The sequence below is a fragment of the Chiroxiphia lanceolata genome, chromosome 5 (assembly GCF_009829145.1).
Source record: "Chiroxiphia lanceolata isolate bChiLan1 chromosome 5, bChiLan1.pri, whole genome shotgun sequence".
NCBI lineage: Eukaryota > Metazoa > Chordata > Aves > Passeriformes > Pipridae > Chiroxiphia > Chiroxiphia lanceolata.
The window spans coordinates 29123585-29143589 of record NC_045641.1 but is presented as its reverse complement, the minus strand read 5'-3'; the positions used below and the strand labels follow the sequence as shown (position 1 = coordinate 29143589).

General features: G+C 36.2%; 1 protein-coding gene across 1 annotated transcript in view; it reads right to left on the bottom strand.

The window, feature by feature from the left end:
• Positions 1-20005, bottom strand: part of CNTN1 (contactin 1) — a 241173-nt gene that overhangs the window by 47937 nt on the left and 173231 nt on the right. The window contains exons 9-15 of the mRNA XM_032688287.1: positions 19718-19899; positions 18401-18525; positions 16266-16383; positions 14538-14688; positions 13931-14058; positions 11196-11371; positions 60-180 (exon numbers count right to left, since the gene is read on the bottom strand). Of these exons, the coding sequence (XP_032544178.1) occupies positions 60-180; positions 11196-11371; positions 13931-14058; positions 14538-14688; positions 16266-16383; positions 18401-18525; positions 19718-19899 (1001 nt within the window). The remainder of the gene's footprint in view (positions 1-59; positions 181-11195; positions 11372-13930; positions 14059-14537; positions 14689-16265; positions 16384-18400; positions 18526-19717; positions 19900-20005) is intronic.

The window sequence follows — 20005 nt, the reverse complement described above, 5'->3', positions numbered from 1 at the left end:
GAACACTGCTTGTCCAGGTAAAAAACAGCCATATTTCTGTATTACCTTGAGGACCTTACCTCTTACCACAAGGTCTGCTGAAGCTGAGGAGTTGTCCACAATCGTCTGAGCAGTGCACATGTACCTCCCTGCGTGCCGCAGCTGAACGTTTTTAATGAGCAGCTCACCATTGGATTTAATCTGTCACAAAAACAGCAGTGAAACTGGTAAACATCCCTGTACAGCTATGCAATATCTGTCTATACATCCTCCCAACTGATCTACAATGGTTGCTATTTCCAAAAAGTGCTTACTTCGAGAACAGAACACCCTCAAAGATAAATTGGATTTATAGGACACGTGCTGAAATTGTCTTGTGCTTCCTGAGGAGCAGCTGCTGTTTACTGGACATGGAAATCCAGATATCTTAGAAAATGTTTTTTACAAGCCCTTTTACTGTTTGAAAACCATATCTGAACATTGAGTCAAGAATTCATTCATAAACTACAGTCAGATGATTTTTCTGCACCATTACTTGCTTTTCTTATGCACACTGGCATGATGACGTCATGGTGTCCTACTAAAAGAGCAGGATGCTGCTTGGCTCTTCCTTACAAGCCTAAAGCAGTCTGAGAGTTTCTATCACAGATAGGCTACAATCACAGCCTAAATAAAGGTGTACCAAGACCTGCCTTGCACCCTCAGCCCTTCCTGGAGATGCCCCTGCCTGACTGCACATCGGCTCAGCTCTTGCTGCTCCTTGGTAAACAGCAGAACCCCCAGGGAAGCAATTTACCGTTCAACAAGGCTCATACACTCATCATCAAAGACCCTAATCCTTCCTCAATACTCTTCATCAATGGCAGACTATTGGGAATTATACAGCCATGATTTCAGATGCCTGCTGCTACCTGTGTCTGTACAGAGAGGCAAACCAAACAAAGTATTTTTGTCCTATGACACTTCCATGAACACACTGAGTAACTGGATGTGTACCAATAAAACAAGGAATAGAACAGAGACCACTATATACACCACAACTATTCTTAATGAAAAACACATTTTATGTGAAGACATTTACATAAATGTTTAAAAATAACATGGTCAAAATGTTTTGCTTATCTATCCTGCATTTTATTACAGAAAAAGATTACTAGGCTAATTCAATGCATTATACATGTGTTAATCTTAAAGGTATTTCAGAAAAAGCCAAATGTTCTCTCCCAAATACATCTGATAGCTTTCATGGAAGTAAAAATGCTACAAAAAAATCCAGATGGATTTATAACACACTATATCAAAAGGAGCAACATTCAGATTTCCTAATTCACTGAAAATTGTTCAAAAATGCAACTAAAAAACTCAAACCAAACACTGAGATAATTCACTCCAATCTGTAAACCTTCATATGCCTGTACAAAAGGAATTCAGATGCAAAATGATATGTAAAAAAAGAAACAGCTAAATATTTAGGTGTAAGAACTAGTGCTAGCATCATCGCAGGTTCTAGGGAACAACAAAAACTTTCAATACAATCTCGAATATTATGGGCTGTGTCTCTGCATGTAAACATCCAGAAGAAATGAAATAAAATTATGCCACCCAGTATATGTTTCCCAATTGAAAAGGATGGGGGGAAAAAGTAAGGTTAAATCTTTTCCAAATGTTCTGAAACTAGAATGAGAGTTCAGAGTCTATATTTAAGGGACATTAAAATACCCAGATAAAAATATTTTTCTTTTCCAAAGTCCTGTGATGATTTTGGTTGCCAGTTTCAATTTCTGCTGGCATAAAATTTCAGCACCAACTGAAATCTGTTAACACCAGCTTTTTTTGGTCCAACATAAGAATTCACATCTTTAAGAAATTAGTGTGGTAAATCAGTAAAAGGAGAATCAAGCAACATGAAAGAAAATGCTTAATTCTGGCTAGCAATGATTCAGCTGATTGCCTCATAGGGTCAGCAAGAAATGTAGGTTACACCGTACCTTCTATCTTTTTGAGTGACACAAGTGCTGTTAGCAATGATCAAACAGATCAGTTGGATCAGTGAACAATCCCATATTCTTGATATATTTCAGACCATTTATCTTTTAGTTATTATTACACTATGTCCACGTCTATATATATATTTTCACACTTGTCACTCAAGGCCAATGTGACACAGCTTTTAATTTAATTTGCCAAAGTGCATGCAGTATACAGAGATGAGAGAATTCTGGGATAGTAGCATTTCTGTGCTGGTGCCTGCCAGCTTATTCATAAGAACTAAAGGGAGAGTGCTATCAAGGACAGCATCCTTTGAAAATCTGCAGGATTACTGCATAAGCTAACAGTGTCTGGCTGCCTGACTAACTGCATGTAAGCCCTACAGTGGCCTAAGCAACGCCGTCCACAGCTTTCAGGAAAAAATATCAGTGGGAGTGTCAGTAGTTCTATGGGAATGGAGAAGTCAGCTACCTGCTCCTCGGCCCTTCAAATATTACAACAAAGAAGCTGCAAAACTTCAAATTCCTTGAGTTTTCAGTTTCTGTTTTTTGTTTGGTTTTTGGGTTGTTTTTTTTCCAATCCTGTTCTTATTAGTTTTGGTTTTAATAAAGAAGACAAACAGGTCCTTATTTGACTGCTGTGTATAAATCTTTAGTTCATTAACACTAAATGTCATTCCAGAAAGAACCACACTGCCTTTGATTCTCTGATCATTGCTTGCACTTTAATCTGCAAATAAACATAATCAAAGGTTGGGCAAAACAACAAGGTTTAGAAAAACTGCATAAACAGAATTCTCATGATAATATTATTACTTGAATAATAAATGATTTCAAATTCTTAATAGGCTTAGTACTCATTCCTAAGTTAGTACTTTAATTAAAATACTTTATTATATTTACTAATGATAACAGTGTCCATATACTTGCCCTAACAGTAATTTCCCTTACAGGAACTTGGTCTTAAAATCTAAACGATGAAAAACAGATGGGAAAATGTAACATAATTTAAAAATCAGCAAACCATAGATATAGTATTGTATCTTGTTGGTTCAGAAGCTCTCCTGGAGCAAGGTTTTATGCATTTGGTAATGAAGGTTTCCATACCTCAGAAGAAGCCTAAGTTCTTGGTGGTAAAAGAAGAGCTTACAAAGCAAATAAAGAGCATGGGCATCAGCGAATTCTGTCCACAAATTAGATATGAGTGTACTGTATGTTTTCGTTCAAAAACCTCAGTACAGCAATGTTTAAAAATGCCTTCCTTAACTCAGAGAAGACTGAATCACAGACTGGAAATAGTGATAGCAGTAGTCAAGGATGTTCCAATGGTATCTGTGGTTCACCACACAGTATTTACCAAGTTTCAAGCAAAGACTTCCATCACATAAGCTCTATATTTATGATTTAATAGTGATGTCAAAAATAGTATTGTGACCTATAAAATAGCAAAGACCTATTTCGGATGTTCATTGCTCTCTGCCAGTGCCCTGTATTACTGAAAGCCATCAGAACACGCCCCTGTGCGATCAAAACTCATTTACTCAAATTCAATATTTTGGTTAAAAGCAGTATTCCCTCCTGTTGGACTCTCAGAGACAATGAAGAAACTTAGGTTAATATAAGATCAACAAGTTCTTTGTAATATTAAAGCTAACTTGGCAGAACCTGGTAAGCAGAGACAGTCTTTTTTTTTTTTCCCATTCAATTTCTAAAATTAGACATCTGAGCTTCAGCACTATTTAATACACAGTTGTGGTAAAATGATAAGAGAATTGATAAGAAATAATCAGAGATGGGATTCTGGGTGATAAGATCAGATTTTCCAAAGCTAGAAATAATTTTAAAATCTTTTTCAATTACCTGTACCTAAAATTATTAACTCTAAATGAGTTCACGTGAATTGGTTTGATCCTGCCATTAGAGGATCTGCTATGTTGTTGCTACAAGTAGAACAGATAATCCAACAGCTGCTGAGGAATGTTAATGTAAATGTGATTATAGCTGTTTTCCTGATATTGAGATCAGATATAACATGGGGACAACGCCACCAGTGCAGCTCTATTATCTTAATCCTATTCACTGGAGAGCTTCCCTTGTTTGTTTTTATAAGCGACACGATAGTTACAAAAAACTCAGCTGGATAAGGACGACAGTCTTTCCCTCTGAAGAATATCTTCCTTCAGTGAGCTATATTTATATGTAAAGAAAGTACAGTGCTAATTCTACCCTTGAAATGTCGACTGGGAAGTATATCCAACAAATATATTATTCTTCTTCATTCAGGATACCACTGAGAATGCTTCAGGACACTGTGCTTTGTAGCAAGATCTCTGTGGTGATACGCTTTGTTATTTCATTTCCAACAGCAGAAAAAACCTTGGTACTTGATCACGTATGCTCATGGGTCACAACTTTATGGTTGATGACAAAAATTCACAATACACTGCAAACTACATTTCTCTGAGCAGTGTTCATACTGGGCTTTCTCAGCTCCTGCTACCTAACCAGGGATGGTACATGGATTTTGGTAGCTTGTTAAGCCTCACAGGCACATAAAAGTTACAGTCAACTGCTTTTGCAAAGTATTTTTTTAATTCTAGCACAGAGGTTGGCAGATCTTCATCCTTAAACCAACTACAATTCTTCGTGCTGGAAATAGCACTGTGGATTAATAATAGGTTTCCTCAAAGGCTTCTGTCAGAGACAACTGCTTGTTGGCTTCACCCTCAGCACTATGGCTTCTGCTTTCCTTCCCCTCCTTGTTCTTAACCACTGACTCCATCCATGCCATTCCACGCTCACTACATTACTATTAGGCCTTTGCCTCTAAATATTACCCCAAATCTAGCCGAAACATGTTATTTTAAATTCATTCATGTCTAAAGCATCTCCCTAATGCATCATGGCACTGAAAGCAGTGTATTAAGACAGTGCCTTCAGAGAGTTCTGGGATTTATTTTCAGAAAAAAAGGCAGTAGGTAGTTGATTTGGTTGGACATGCTTCATTAACAGTCACCTACTGCCTCCATATAATCGACAACTGTACTAAATAAGCTCACTAAAACTCTGGTTTTGTTCCAGTCCATAAATAACCTCTTCTTCCTTGTCACTGTGTAACTGAACTTTCCTATTTTGACTAACCTAATGTCTATGATAAGGCAACCCGTTTAGTGGATGAGGGAAAGGTTGTGGATATTGACTACTTGGACTTTAGTAAAGCTTTTGACACCATTTCCCACAGCATTCTCCCAGAGAAGCTGGTTACTCATGGCTTGGATGGGTGCGCTGTTCGCTAGGAAAAATCTAGCTGGATGGTTGGGCCCACAGAGTGGCGGGGAAGGGTGCTACATTCAGTTGCTGGTTGGTCCCCAGTGGTATTCCCCAAGGCTTAGTATTGGGGTCAGTCCTGTTTAATATCTTTATCAATGATCTCGATAAGGTATCAAGTGCACTCTCAGTCAAGTCACAGGCAACACTAAGATGAATGGGAGTGTTGATTTGCTGGAGGGTAGGAAAGCTCTGCAGAGGGATCTGGACAAGCTGCATCAATGGACAGAGGACAACTGTGTGAGGTTCAACAAGGCAAAGTGGTTGAGTCACCAACCCTGGAGGTATTTGAAAGATGTGCAGATGTGGCAATTAGGGACATGGTTTAGTGGTGGACTTGGTAGTGCTGCGTTAACAGATGCACTCAATGATCTTAAAGGTCTTTTTCAACCTAAATGATTCTGCGACTCTACCTAAAGATTTTACTCCAATTCTTCAGTTCTTTCAAACTTTCTATTAATTTTCTGGTCTGTAGCTGGAGTTAGACTCCACCCTTTACTGCAGGGAAAGCAGTAAAGAAAAATTAAAATGAAAATTCTTGTATATTTTTCTGTTGTAGAAAACTGTGGAATCATAGATTCATAGAATAGTTTGGGCTGGAAGAGAGATTTATACAATAAAACTAAGCGTCTCCTATTGAAGCAAGAGCATGCAATAGAACTTTGTTTACTAGTCATGGAACTGCAAACAATAATAGTTTACAAAAAACAGGCATGTATTAACCCATACTCCTCTAATCTGACTTTTTTATAGTTCAACTTGTTCTTTGTGGTTTACAAAACCATCAGTTCTGAGAACAAACTGTTTAGGCAAACATTGTCTCCAATTTAGAATTCATCCCACCTATTTTGAGAAATCTGTAGTGGATTTTTGTGTTTGAATTAAACACCTTTATCAGTTAAAGAAACAGGCTCTTCCATGTCTGTTTTACTTTAATGTAAAGTAACTGGTCACATATATCTAGAATATTACAAATGTCATCTTATAAGACTGCAAAGCTTTCTGTCTTTTAGAGAGGCATAAAGTAAGAGGAATAATATTTACAAAAGGAAAAAAAAATCCTTTGAGAATACAGCAAAGTATATACATAGTCCAGATCACTGTATGATAGCTGGAGGGATACCAGAGCTAGTTATGTACAGACAGCTTGGATTAAGCTGCATAGAGCCTGAGCTGTGAGCTGTTGTATGCTGAACCTATCTGTCTGCCTTTGTGCCATGTCCCTGAACACTGGAGAGCACACTGCTAAGTCAGAATCCACACTTCAGAGTCAGTGTGGATTCATCAGGTCTTAATTCCTGCTCTGTAGCAGTCATGACACCAAGATGTGTCAGCATCAACTTGAACAATGCCCCCTTCGTATGAGAAAATGTGAGTAAGTAACAAGTCAGATATCTGTACAACAAAACTCATCATCTGGCCTTACTGTATCTTTCTATCACCATTTAGTCTTTATTTAATTCTTACAGAAGAAAGCTATCTGCAAGCAGGCCAATTTCCTGAACACAGAATCATAGAATATGCAGAGCTGAAAGGGAACCATCCAGTGCAGGATCCCAAAAATATAATATCAGCAGAGAAGGAGCTGATGAGATTATGTAGCAGGCCGTGGACAGCAGGAGCTGGGAGAAACTCCTTGCTCTGAGGACACTCCATCACAAGACCTATTAATATTTAGCTATGTTGATTGGCCTGTCTCCTCCAGCAAGATATGGAAAGACTTCATGATGATGTTATCAGACTATGCAGAAACCCCTTTGTCCTTTTCCCCCCATGTGGTCCTAAAAACGGAAAATATTAATCACTTGTGTAACTGTAGCAGAAAATTGTGTAATCCTCTAGTTAGCATGATCCATCCCCTAATTAACATAGCTCGTCCTCCTCATTAGCATGTCCAACCTCCGAAGCCCTTAAATTGTGTTCTCGTGCTCAATAAAGTATTCCAGTTTATATCCCATACCTGGAATCGCTCAGTTTTTGACTGCCCACTATCGGGATCATTGAGTCCAACTCCTGACCATGCACAGGACAGCCCCAAGAATCCCATCATGTGCCTTAGAGTATTGTTCAAATGTTTCTTGAACTCAGACAGGCTTGGTGCTGTGACCACTTCGCTGGGGAGGCTGTTCCAGTGCTCAACCAACCTTTGGGTGAAAAACCTTTTCTTGATACCTAACCTAACTTGTAAAGCTATTTAAGTATAGTTATTAAAAATAAAATGGTGACAAAAATATCAGGGTTTCAGGTTCACTGATTTTGCTTAAGATAACTTGTAAATAATGTAGCAAATAGTTGCATACTGCTGGTATGCAAAACATTTTAAAATGTATGTGTGTCATTATGTGACTAAGACTACTACAGCCTACATTTGGACTCTTCCTAATCTACTTACAAGATTCTGACTTGAACCAGTTAAATTATGAAGTTCTTCCTGACTATCCATACAAATGGACTCAAAAGTAAAAAAAAGAACAGTTACACACCTTCACATATGAAAGGGTTTTTTTGTAATAAACTTAAAAGAATAGTCATATTTGGATAGTATTTACATTTTTTAATATATAACAAAAGTAATCTTTTCAATCTTTAAAAACATATGACAAAAAGCAGATCTATAAAAAGTTGGCATTTTCCAGACTACTTGAAGTGCTGTATCTCTTTGAGACTTGAAAGGATTGATAATGTTTAGTTTGTCAATTAAATAATCAGAGGAACAACCATAAATAAAGTCAAAAGTAATCAATTTAATAGTAAGATTTTGTAGACTCCATTTAATTCTTTGGAAGCTAACCAATTCATATATATTTTTCCATCTTAAATATTGCTGTCACAGGAAATAAAAACAGCACTGGCAAATGTCCTTTTGAGAAATGAATTTTAGTACTAACGTAATGCAAATTAGTTTTGCCTTCAGTCATGATGGAGATACCAAAGCTTCCATTTAAAGAAAGAACAGTGCAGAGATTTACATGAATTTCATTAGCATTTCATGATGCGTATGGGATGACAACATTAGTATCATTTTGAGAACTGAAATACTGTGACACTATCAAGTTTCAGCATGTTGATCTGCACAGTCACATAAATTAATAGTGATATTATCAGGAAGACAGATGAGGATCCTTCATCAACAGGAAATTATAGCACAGAGTGCAGGCTTCACATACCCAGTAATTTTAATATTCATGATGGAATATCTTTTTATTTTGTGTTTGTGAAGGGCTGCATGGCAGCATGGGACTTCACTGTTTCAAGCCCAGCAGTTCGTGCTGCTGCTCTCAAATCAGAACAGCTCACCCTTTGCATTTGGGAAAGCCTGAACAAACCTGCCACCCAGCGACTTCAGCTCAGAACTGCTAGAGATGGAAACGGGTAGAAGAAAATCCCTTTGTTTGCACAGGAAGGAGAAAACCCCTTAATGCAAGAATACAATAAATGAATGAAACAGAAATATAAAAAGTTCATACTCCTCTTAATTATATCCTATATAAACCTTTGTACTGGATTTGCTGAATTTGTTAAACATTCTACATTTGTTATTACTTAAGCGCTGAATAACCTAATAACTACAAATGCAGACTTCAAACGCAATCCTACTGTCCCCAGTAAAGACTAAGCTGCCTGTGAAAGAGGAATGGAGATTATCTGCACTTGCTTTGCATTTGAAAGCCCAGAAGTAAGGCATAGGAGTGCAAAACAAGAAGCTGCCCTTGTTAAAATAATTCAGTATTGATCAAATGCAAAAGAAACACAACAAATCAAGAAATGAAGTGAAGCACCTCTTTCTCTCTCTCTGCAGACCATAAAAAGTCTGTAGAGACCAAGGTAGCCTAGTAAAGTTAGGCTAATTTGGTTTTGAAATCAAGCATTTCAATAGTGTCTAAAATATTATGGAGTTAATTAGAATTTGGGATCAGGAGTCCAGGACCACTGGCTCTCTGGAAGACGAAACAGGTGGGAATTATATATCATCAATTTTCTAAGAGAATCACACACTTTTTGAAGCCCTTACATGGTTCCACATTTGTTCACTTGAGGTTATTTGTTAGAAAGTGCTCTAAAATCAGGATAAACTTTCAGAATTAATTTATCCTAAAAGAAAAAAAAATCCAATTTCCTTTTATTTCCATTATTTAGAGGAAAACTCAAAAGTATCTATAAGTGATATAAAAATTTTTGTTCAACCCATGACCCACAGATGGAGAAAGTTCAGATTCCTTTCTCTTGCATTACAAACTCCTCTGATAAAAGCATTTTTGTCTTCCATATCACTGATTCATCAACACTTTCAGCCTGATTTTCTGTTTTATAGAACACAATTTCTTTGTACAACTTGTGTCAGGTAGCTAAAAGAAATCAACTAAATAAAATCTGACACAGAGTGGTTTTATTTGCTCTTTTACAAGGAATAAATTTACTAGGGCTTTACTCTTCAAGTTCATATTTTGACTGACACTCTGACTCATTCCAACCTTTACCAAAGGGCAAATGAATGCCATTAAGAGGCGATTCAAGCTTTTTCATGGTATTCCTATGTATTGATTACTACCAAAGTGTAAATATAAACATATCAAAAGTGTGGCTTAGTAGCCACATGAAGAAAATATTTTGAAAGATGTCAGCGTACTGATGAAGATCTACTCTTTTTTTAAATTCCCGAGGTAATACAAAACAGACTGCAAACTGCTTATTGCTCTGCTACTGAGTCTGGACATAGACTTTCAGGAGATTTATTGCAGAAAGTGGTTTATGTCATTGAGTTTAAATGTTTTAAGATGATTTTAGCATACTTCTACTGGATTGTTGGACAAGGGTTTGTTCTCTTACTGAAAGAGAGCAATGTGACTTCTTAGGGATGTTCTACAACTCAGCAAATGAGCAGGTTGAGGCAACTCTGACTCCTCAAAGGGTTAGTTTGTTCCAAATCAGACTAAAATAGTTATGCTTGAAGCATCTTTTCACATGGAGATAAAGAGTTACTGAAAGAGAAAAAAAGAATCTCTTGGTCCATGTAAAATCAGATAATATTGCCAGCCTAGGAGGAGGACTGCAGGAGGCACTGTTACATGGTACATAATTTTGAACATGGAGCTGAAACTAAGCACAGTCCCTGGTGTTTCCAGACACTACAGGTATCATTAGCAACCTTTTCTCTATATATCCACAGTTCCTCTTGGAAGCACAAAATAAAAAGATATATAAATTTAAGGATTTTTGTATAATTTAAATGAAGAACGATAGAATATTTACACACATAGGCAAACACTGAGGTTGTTGAATATTAGGTAAATCAGCATGTGATCAGAAAAGAAAGGACTTCTAATAGAGATATTAATTTTGAATAAGCCTGATAGAAGACTCTAAAAATACAGCCATAGATGCAAATGCAGAAGAACTATGATTCCTCTTTCTATGTGTCAAAATTAGTGTCTTTGTATTAACTTGTTTAGCCTTTACACAAACTCTTGCTCAGTGTTTACAGACTGTTTGACTCCTATCCACCATCTGGCCCAGACTTGTGCCAAATTCCAAAAATGCTGATGAGAAAAACAGGGGTAAGTAAAAATGAACGCATATGCACACTTTTTTTGAGATAATTTGCACCCTGTTTACTACAAGGTTACCTATTTACCAGCTATTTTTACTAATAACCAGAGTGGGATTTAACCAAGGTACCAAAATACTTAGTCAATTTAGATACCTGATTTGAGGTATCTACCTGCAAGTGTCTGTGTGTGTCTGTAAGGTGTCTAAATTGTAATTCTATTTTATGTTCTTGGCCGACTGCATCTTTCTGGACCTGAACCAACACAACAGAAGAAGTATACCAGAAAAAAAGAGCTCTTCACAACAAAGAAAACTATGTTTTTCCATATTAAATAGGGATCTGTAGTATCTTACCATAAAATTCCTTTCATAATGTTCGTGCTCTTTCTCAAAATCTATTACAAAGCCATTTAGAGACCAAATAAATGTCAGGTCTAATGTGGGATCATGGGACGCAATGCATTGCATGGTAGCATTCTCTCCAACGGTGACATCGACATTCAACGGAGCTAAAGTAATCCTTGTAGCTTCTGTGAAGTTAATGGCAAACATGGAAAATTCCAATAAATAAATGTTTATTCAAATGTAAACTCAGCTCCATAACTGTATGATTATACATTAAACTACGCCTTCAAACTCCAATTTGCATGTTATTCATAGAGTTACATTTCAAAGGACCAAACTAAAGAGAACAAAGAAAACCTTCTACACCTCAAATGCCTGACTTCTGTTTAGCTGTTTCAGTCTCTGAATCACATTACTGACTATTAAAAACTATTTTTATTCATTGACTATACCTCACATATAGTAAATGGCACATTATGAATCTTATATGACTTGTGTTGTATTTTTTGTTTCAATTATAATATTTATGTTTAAAACCCTGTCTTATTAATGAACAGAAAGTTCTACTCAGCCTGAGTCAGATTTTCATTAGAGCATTGCAGAGATTAAGATCTCAATTTATCTACTGAGAAACAATATAATGGACGTATAAAAAACTGTGCAAATAGCTACATGTGGAAAGAAAGAGAAAACAACACAAGGAAAAGAATAAAGCTGTATATACCCTAGGAACGTCCATTATTATTACAGAAACAAGAGAGAAGGCAGAGATCTCATGACACTTGCTAGAGCTCTTGATAATTGCATCAAACTCATATGGCAAACTAGCAATTGTTCTGGAAGAGACTCACTCTATCTGTGAGACCTGTTCATTTTCTTACAATTATTATCATAAAACAAAAAGCCACAGAGTATCTTCCTTATACCATAACATACAATATCTCTCCCACCAATATGAGAGTTGGAGTAGGGTATCAAAACCCGGAGGACAATAGCCATAAGAAAAGAACTATTGCTACTAGTTAAAACCTAGGTTCAAGCATGCTCCAAGGAGCACATTCCATTCCACCAAAGAACAGGAAAATATCCTCAGTAAACTGAATATTTTGTCAATGTGCCTTAGAAAGAAACCTTTCCCCAGATCCTACTCTAGTAATCTAAAACCTGCTAAATACCAAGACTCTGAGGATGGCACAACTACTGGCTTTTGCAGTATGGAGCATCTCATAGTGCATTGGAGCAACCAGTTAACATTCGATCTCCAAAGTCGTAGCTGTGGACACACACTTAGGATACTTGCTCCATTCCAGTGTGGTGGTGCCTGTATGCTCAGTATTTGGTTCTACCATCACTGATTTTCTAAATGTATACATAAATATTCTACTAGTCTAAACCGTTGCTGAAATAGTGGACCAGTGGCAGGGAACAAGCAGGATGTGGGGAAAACCACCAGACTTTGCAGTGCCTGTTAGTTTCAGATTTAACTTTTTAATTTCCTGTAGTCACGCACCATGTCCAAGACATTTTATGGGCCATGTAATGTGCTTGGGAATGCCAGTTTTAAAGCATTCTTTATCAATCTTCATCATTGTCCACTTTGTCCACAATGTGAAAACAGTTTTGAAATATGCCATCTGACCCTTCTGTTCCTGCTATGATGTCTTATTCTCTTGGTGTTCATTTTTAGATGAATCACAGCAGAATTCTTCAAAATTTAAAATTTCTTTATACTGCTTTATAAGGTTTACAAACATATGGTTTAAGTATTCCACTGTGTGAATTTAGTTTGCGAATGTTCTGATTTTAGAAAGTATGATATAACTATGAAGGGTCTGGATATATTTAGTTACAAAAACTTTCAAAATACTTAAATGCCTGAGAGTAATATTAAGACATATGTAACAGCAGAAGATGATAAAAAGTAACTGAAAACATAAAGTAAAATTTTACAACTCATTTGGTATATATCATCCAGAAAATTGCTTTCATATGATCTGGTACTACAGATTAATTCTCACATTAGTACATCACTATTGTGGCATTGAGCTGACACATCCAGCATAACTTCTGGAACAGAGATAAAAATGTATCTGATAAATGACTCTCCTATGATCAGTGGTACTTGATAGACATAGTTGTTACAGAATGTTGTCTTTCCTGTCTGTAGTCTAGAGTTATTTAACTATTTGACATCAGATTTAAAATACATAATTAAGGATATCAGTACTCAATCAATAAATACTAATAAAGGAAGATAATTTAGTAGCACAGTCATAAGGCTATATGCCCTTATGTCACAAATTTTATGCATATTCCCTTGAACACGCAAACTCCTCTCTGAAATCTGCTTACAGTACAAAAAAAAAAAAAAGAAAAAAAAAGAAAAAAAAGAAAGGTCAGTAGGAGTGCCCTTGCTCTCAGTTGAAGCCCCAGAATCTCACCTTAGTTTGAGTGCTAAGCTACCAAATTGAAGGAATGCTTTAAAATATGTCAACTTAATGTATCTGATTTAATAATGTCTTATGGATAAATCAACCCTGAAAATTAAGATACAGTGATAGAACTGCTGCAAATAAACCCAGTTTCTTCTGAGCAACATGCTTTAAAAGCATCAATTCATTCTTAATGAGGAATTAAATTAGAAAGAAAAAATATGGAGCAGCTTGCAATGTTGGAGCAAAACATTAGTGATTTTGAATTGAGGGAATATAGCCAAAACAAACTAATACAATTCAGAGACTTACCTGTCATTTCTAGAACACCAGTGCTATTAGCTTTTCCTCGGTTATTTTCCGCAAAACAGGTGTAGCGACCTTCATCCAGCTTTGTTACATTGATAATTTCCAGACTCCCATCATCCCAGATACGTATGCTATGGAAAGTGCAAAAAATATATCAAGAGCAATTAGGTTTTATATTTGAAACCAATGTTTCCTCTAGAACTGTAGTAAGCGAAAGAACAAACTACAAACATCTTTTGAAAACTCACATCTCACTACTGGATTTATAAACACCCTTATAGAAAAAGATATTTAAAGAGACTGTGGCAGGATTAGATGTCTCATTGCTGGAGCAAGAGTACATACTTCTACGCATTTGTACTCATTCAAATATTTTTCTTAGAGTTTTATGATACAATTCAATTCTTAAACGTAACCAGCACCAAAGAGACTGGTTAAAGTTGGATACCCTACTAGCTATTTGGATCCACACTGTCAGCAATATTTCAGCATATTATTTTCCTGAAATTACATATTTTCCTGTCCCTGAATTCTTGAAAAGGGAGAACTAGATAGAAATATACGGCAATGTTTTTAAGGCTCGAAGTGTTCACTAACAGTCAATACTAACCGGCTCCCATTTACAAGCAATTCTGTTCCTTTGCTCCAGGAGAATTTTGGCTTAGGAGCAGCTTTAGGCTTGCATTCAATGATTACACGCCCCCCTTTAGCTGCTAGGATTTTCTTCTTCATAGGGTTCAGTTCAAAAGTAGGAGGTGAAGCTGAAAGCAAAAATTAACACAAGTATTGCTGTTAGTGATTTACTGCAAAAGAAAATTTGTCTGCAACATGCAATAAATGACAGAACTATTGAATTTTTTACAAATGTCCATTATTTAGACCAATGAGAAAAATATTAAGGATACAGAGATGTGGTGGGAAGTAGATGGTGACCTAAAAGAAACAGGAAAAATAATTATGCAGTTCTGTGCTGTGTTACATTAGAAGTTTCTTTCTGAAACTTCCATCTAAGTTTAATCTTAAGATCAAAGTCCACTGAAATCAATAGGAAGTTCTTCCCTTTCAAAAGGCCTTTTGATCAGTCCTAATAAAATTCAGATTCCTGGAGATGGATCTTTGTAACAAGTTCCTCACTCGATCATACTTTTCAGTGATTTTAACCCTCTCCAGGAACTCTAAGGTTGTGTCCTTCTTTGTAGTTTTTTGTTTGGCCAGCTGGCCCTAGGTGCACTCTCAGATGTACAAGAGTAATGACACATGACTGTAGCAAGCACCTTGCTTATGTTTTTGAGGTCAGATCTTTGCTTACTGATTTTCTCTCTATCTAAAACCGAATAAAAGAAAAAAATCATTTAACTATTTTGCATGCTGGCATACCATTGTTAATCATGCCAGCAAGTGTGTGCACAGCCTGAAGAAATAAGGTTATTAGTTAATTACAGAAGTACAGAGCAAAACTCTGACAAACATCCACATCTTACCAACACCAAATTTTGAAAGCAAATGCAAAAGGTGCTCATTGTGTGTAATCCAGGCTGGTAGTGACTACATAGTAATGGAAGAACAGCGTAGGATGAGGTATTGTTCTGCAATGGATTGGGAAAAACAATAATATTTCAGGTCTTGGGAAAGTCTGAAAGCAAGTGTGAGATGGAAAAGAACCCAGAGTAAGTAATGCAGGGAAATCTAGGAAAACCCTGTCATACAGCCAGTGCACCTGCTCTAATGACATCAGCAAAAACATCAGAAATTGCTTTAAGGCTGATCACTCTGGATCTGAAAGTTAAATTGATGCTCCTTAGGAGAACAATGGATTAATAACAACATCCAGCCATCAAATGGCACAGCTCTATTGCACTCAAACATTGTGGCTTGGCTTTAATGGGTTGTAGAAGGCAAAAGCAAAGGGAGAGTGAAGAGGAAGAGCTTCAAAGGCCAAGTGACTGACAACACGGTTTCTGAAACAGCAGGTTTTACCCCACAGAACAGCGAGCATAGGTGAGCAAAAAATAAAATGCTTCTCAACCAGTTATGCAAGTTTGAAAGTGTAGGCAGCAACTCTACACGCTGCATATGACTTCTGCACTATCAGTTTCTCTGAGGGTAACAGCAGTAGACAAACATCAGAAATAATACGGCAAACATGCCTCATAAGTTAGTAAATTTATCCTGAAGTTGTTGTCAAAATCCAGGCAGAGAGCTCAAATAAACCTCACCTAGACTAAGTGAGGGTTCTTAGCTTTATCCTCACAGGAATCTCTTACCAAAAAATACTTGCAAATATGACTGCTGTATTACACAACTCTGAAACAGCAAACAGAGAAATAATCCCACTGACCCACAATCTTCAGTTCAGCATTTGCATAAATAATTCCATGCGAGTTTTCTGCTATACACTGGTACATGCCGGCATCGTCAAAGGTCAGACTTTGCATTCTTAGTTCACCTTTCCGGAACTGAAACACAGAATCAATAAAACAATAAGACATTAATATAGACTACATATGCTGAAGAATTCACACTCATCCACATTCTTTTTTTTTTTTTTTCAGTGACATTGGGTTCCCCTTCTTTTTTAAAAGAAGCTTTCCTGAGAAAGTCCTAGATGAGTGGCAGTAGACAAATTTACTCTTCAGTCCCCTGTTATCATATCAATGCAAACACTACTGATTCAGAAGTGAGAAACAAGGAACTGAATTAATTTTATGTATATAAGTTTTGTTATGCCATGCTCACTGTTCAGTACTTTCTATTGTATGTACATTATTTACAACAATAAGAAGTCAAAGCAAGCCCCAATAAGGTAGGAGTCTTTCAGAAGATTCCCCTGGGAGATAGTATAAACTATTTTCTATATACTTTGTTTTAATATAAAAACCAAAAAATGATAAATCAAAATAAGATAATTAATCTATCTTTAAAAACTGTGTATAAAAATGCACAAAGTGAGGTGAGGTATTTTGTAAATTACAAGTAGATGTCAATTGGTTTTTGAAAGATCATGTTAATAAATCGTTTTCTTGTGAAAATCAATCTGAAAAGGTTTAACCCTCGTATCTAAGTATATTGGAGTGCATGGAGCAATGAAAGATTAAAAGAATACTATTTACCTGAAAAAAGAACATATTAAAGGAAACATATTTCATGCAAAAAAGAAACATTTTATGTAAAACAAGAATCTTTGTTTTGTGCTAAGCGAAATACCTGATTAAAAATTATCTGATTTAGAAACAAGTTGTATTTTCAAGGCAATTAGCATATTTTTGCTATCTTGCATTTGGAAATCATCTTAACATCACATTAACACACAGCATAATCTTCCAGTGTACTACTGGAGAATTATACACCGCTTTCTGCAATCAAGTATGCAGATTTTGTCAGTGAAAGCCAAGTACCATCAAGGAACTTGCTTGTTAAATTATTTGTTTGCAATAACTACTGAAACTAGACAACAGCATTGCTTTTCCAGGTTTAAGCCATCTCCATATGGCAGATGGTGATATCCCTGTTCTCCCTCCAACCTCACACATTTTTCTTAAGGTAATCAAAAAACAAGCTGCCTCATTGTCTTTTTTTGTTTGCTTGCCAAGATCAGAGTCACCATAGCTCAACAGACGCAGCACTACATTGTGCCCTCTTATAATCTCTTTGTTTTTTTAATGGTTTTTCATACAGTATAAGCAATAGACTTTAAATACATTGTTGAAATGTCTGGACAAATTTTGCCCACAGAAACTGTGCATGTCCCAGCCCTGCAACTGTTCAAAGCCAGGCTGGATTGAGCTCTGAGCAATCTGGTCTAGTGAAAGGTGACCCTGCCCATGGCAGAGGGGTTGGAACTAAATGATATTTAAGGACCCTTCCAACCCAAATAATTCTGTGTTCCTGTGACAAAAAATCTACTTAATTTATACAACATATCCAATGTAACAGAATTAAATTATTTAACAGTACTCCTTTAAACTTCACATCAGCTAAACATTTGCAACATTCTATGTCTAGAAAAAATGTGAAAAAATACAAGATAAAGAAACACCACTGATAATTTAAAAATACTCTTTCTTCTCATATCTCCACTGACCCCATTTTTCTTATATTTTCAAAGACACACTCATGTCTAATGCGGCAAAAAGGATTAATTTTAAAGAGTAGACGATAGACATTTTTTTTATCCAGAAAAATGAGTATTTATTTAAACAACAGGCCTGAAGAAAAAGAGATATCTCACCTCTCAAACATATGGTGAAAAGATAAGTTCATAATTCAAAGCTGAACACTAAATAGCCCGAAGAAATAAGAGAAGATTGAGATAAAACTTTAAAAAATAGATTTTAATGCCTAATGCAAGTGTAATCAGCAAATATTTGTATCATTATAATACATTTTTTTTAACCTTTTAATAATGCATGGTTGAAAAAATCATTTCTATCAGCTAAGCAATCAGTCCAGCATCATCTATGCTAATATACTTACCGAGGCACCATTCTTCAACCACCTAATTGTTGGAATAGGCTTGCCTGTAGCTACACAAGGCCAGTACAGGTCACTGCCTATATCCTTCTCTGTGTCATTGATATGTTCTACCCACTCGGGAGCAGCTGAGGAATAAAATACATAATGCATTGTTAATATAGCACATACATATTTAATGAGCATTATGTTGTATTAATTCCACTGCTTTTCCCATGATGCTTAAATGGGACACACAAAGTAATGATGATAACTCAGCAATGCACCAGCACAACAAAGAATGAAGAAGTTTCTGTCTTACGACATAGACTCAAAATAACTTCAAACTATGCAAAGAAAATATGGAATTGAAATAATGGTTCCTGAATGACCAAAGACATAAGAGACTGCTTATATTGATCTGTAGATTATACAATGTGGAAATTACTCACGAACATCATAAAAATGATAGTTAAATGACATGAAATTGTGCACAACTATGTATGTACTAAAAGGATCTCCAAGAATTAATTCTCTTGGTCCAGAGAGGATATTTTAAAACATTAATACTGAAAACAATCCAGCATTTTTGCTTTTGCTAAGCAAACAAACGTATTTATTAGCTCTACTTATTTTAAGCAGTAACAACCATCCCACACTAATGTTGAATGTATCCTATCGAAGTTCTAGCACTAACTGAGGATCTTAACTCAGATGATGTTCTGTACAGTCAATGAAAAGAGACAGAAATCTTCTGAAAGTGATTCAGATGTTATGTGTGACCTTTTCGTGCCACAGTTTTGTGGCACAAGTCTCAGTCAATGAGTCAAGTTGGGACGATTCCACTTAGCAGTAAGATACAATGTTTCTATTACCTAATTTAACCAAATGCATAAAGGGAAGCGACCGAAGGTAGAGGAGTGAAGAACTGAGCATAGCTGATAAGAGCTAGAGCTAAGGCAGGAACCACAAACAAAATGAGAAAACAATAAAGCATAACAAACCTAATGGTCTCTTTTTCTTCCAGGAAGTTCTTTCACTTCATGTACTCTAAATTGATATAATTTCCATTATGCATAATTACTTTAAAACTAACACACGTAACTGTCAAGGTGTATATACCAGCTGTTATAACCAGACAAACTGAGTAGTCATTCAATTATCACACAAATGTTATGACTCGCATTTAATGAGTGAGTTTTGATTTTGCTCTATTAACTTGAACAGCAGGATGTGAGGATGATGGTATGAATCAACGCTGACATCAAGTGTGAAAACACAGGTATTTCCAACATAAGTAAAAGCAACATAGATCATCAAGAACAAAATTATGTCTCCTACCTTCTACATAAACTCTCGCTTGATGTTTATCTTTTCCTTTATAGTTTTCAGCTTCACACTCATAAAGTCCTTCATCTTCGTACTGAATATTGAAGATCTTAAGAACTGCACCAGACATGCTTATCTCAGCAGTGGCTGGCATGGGTTCAAGGTATTTACTCCATCTCAGTTCAGGAACCGGACTTGAAAAGGTATAGTAAAGTACAAATCAGCAAGAACTGGCTGTTAAATTGCAGACTACAAAAAGAGCATTTGGTCATCAAACATGTATTTTCAGTCCCCGAAATA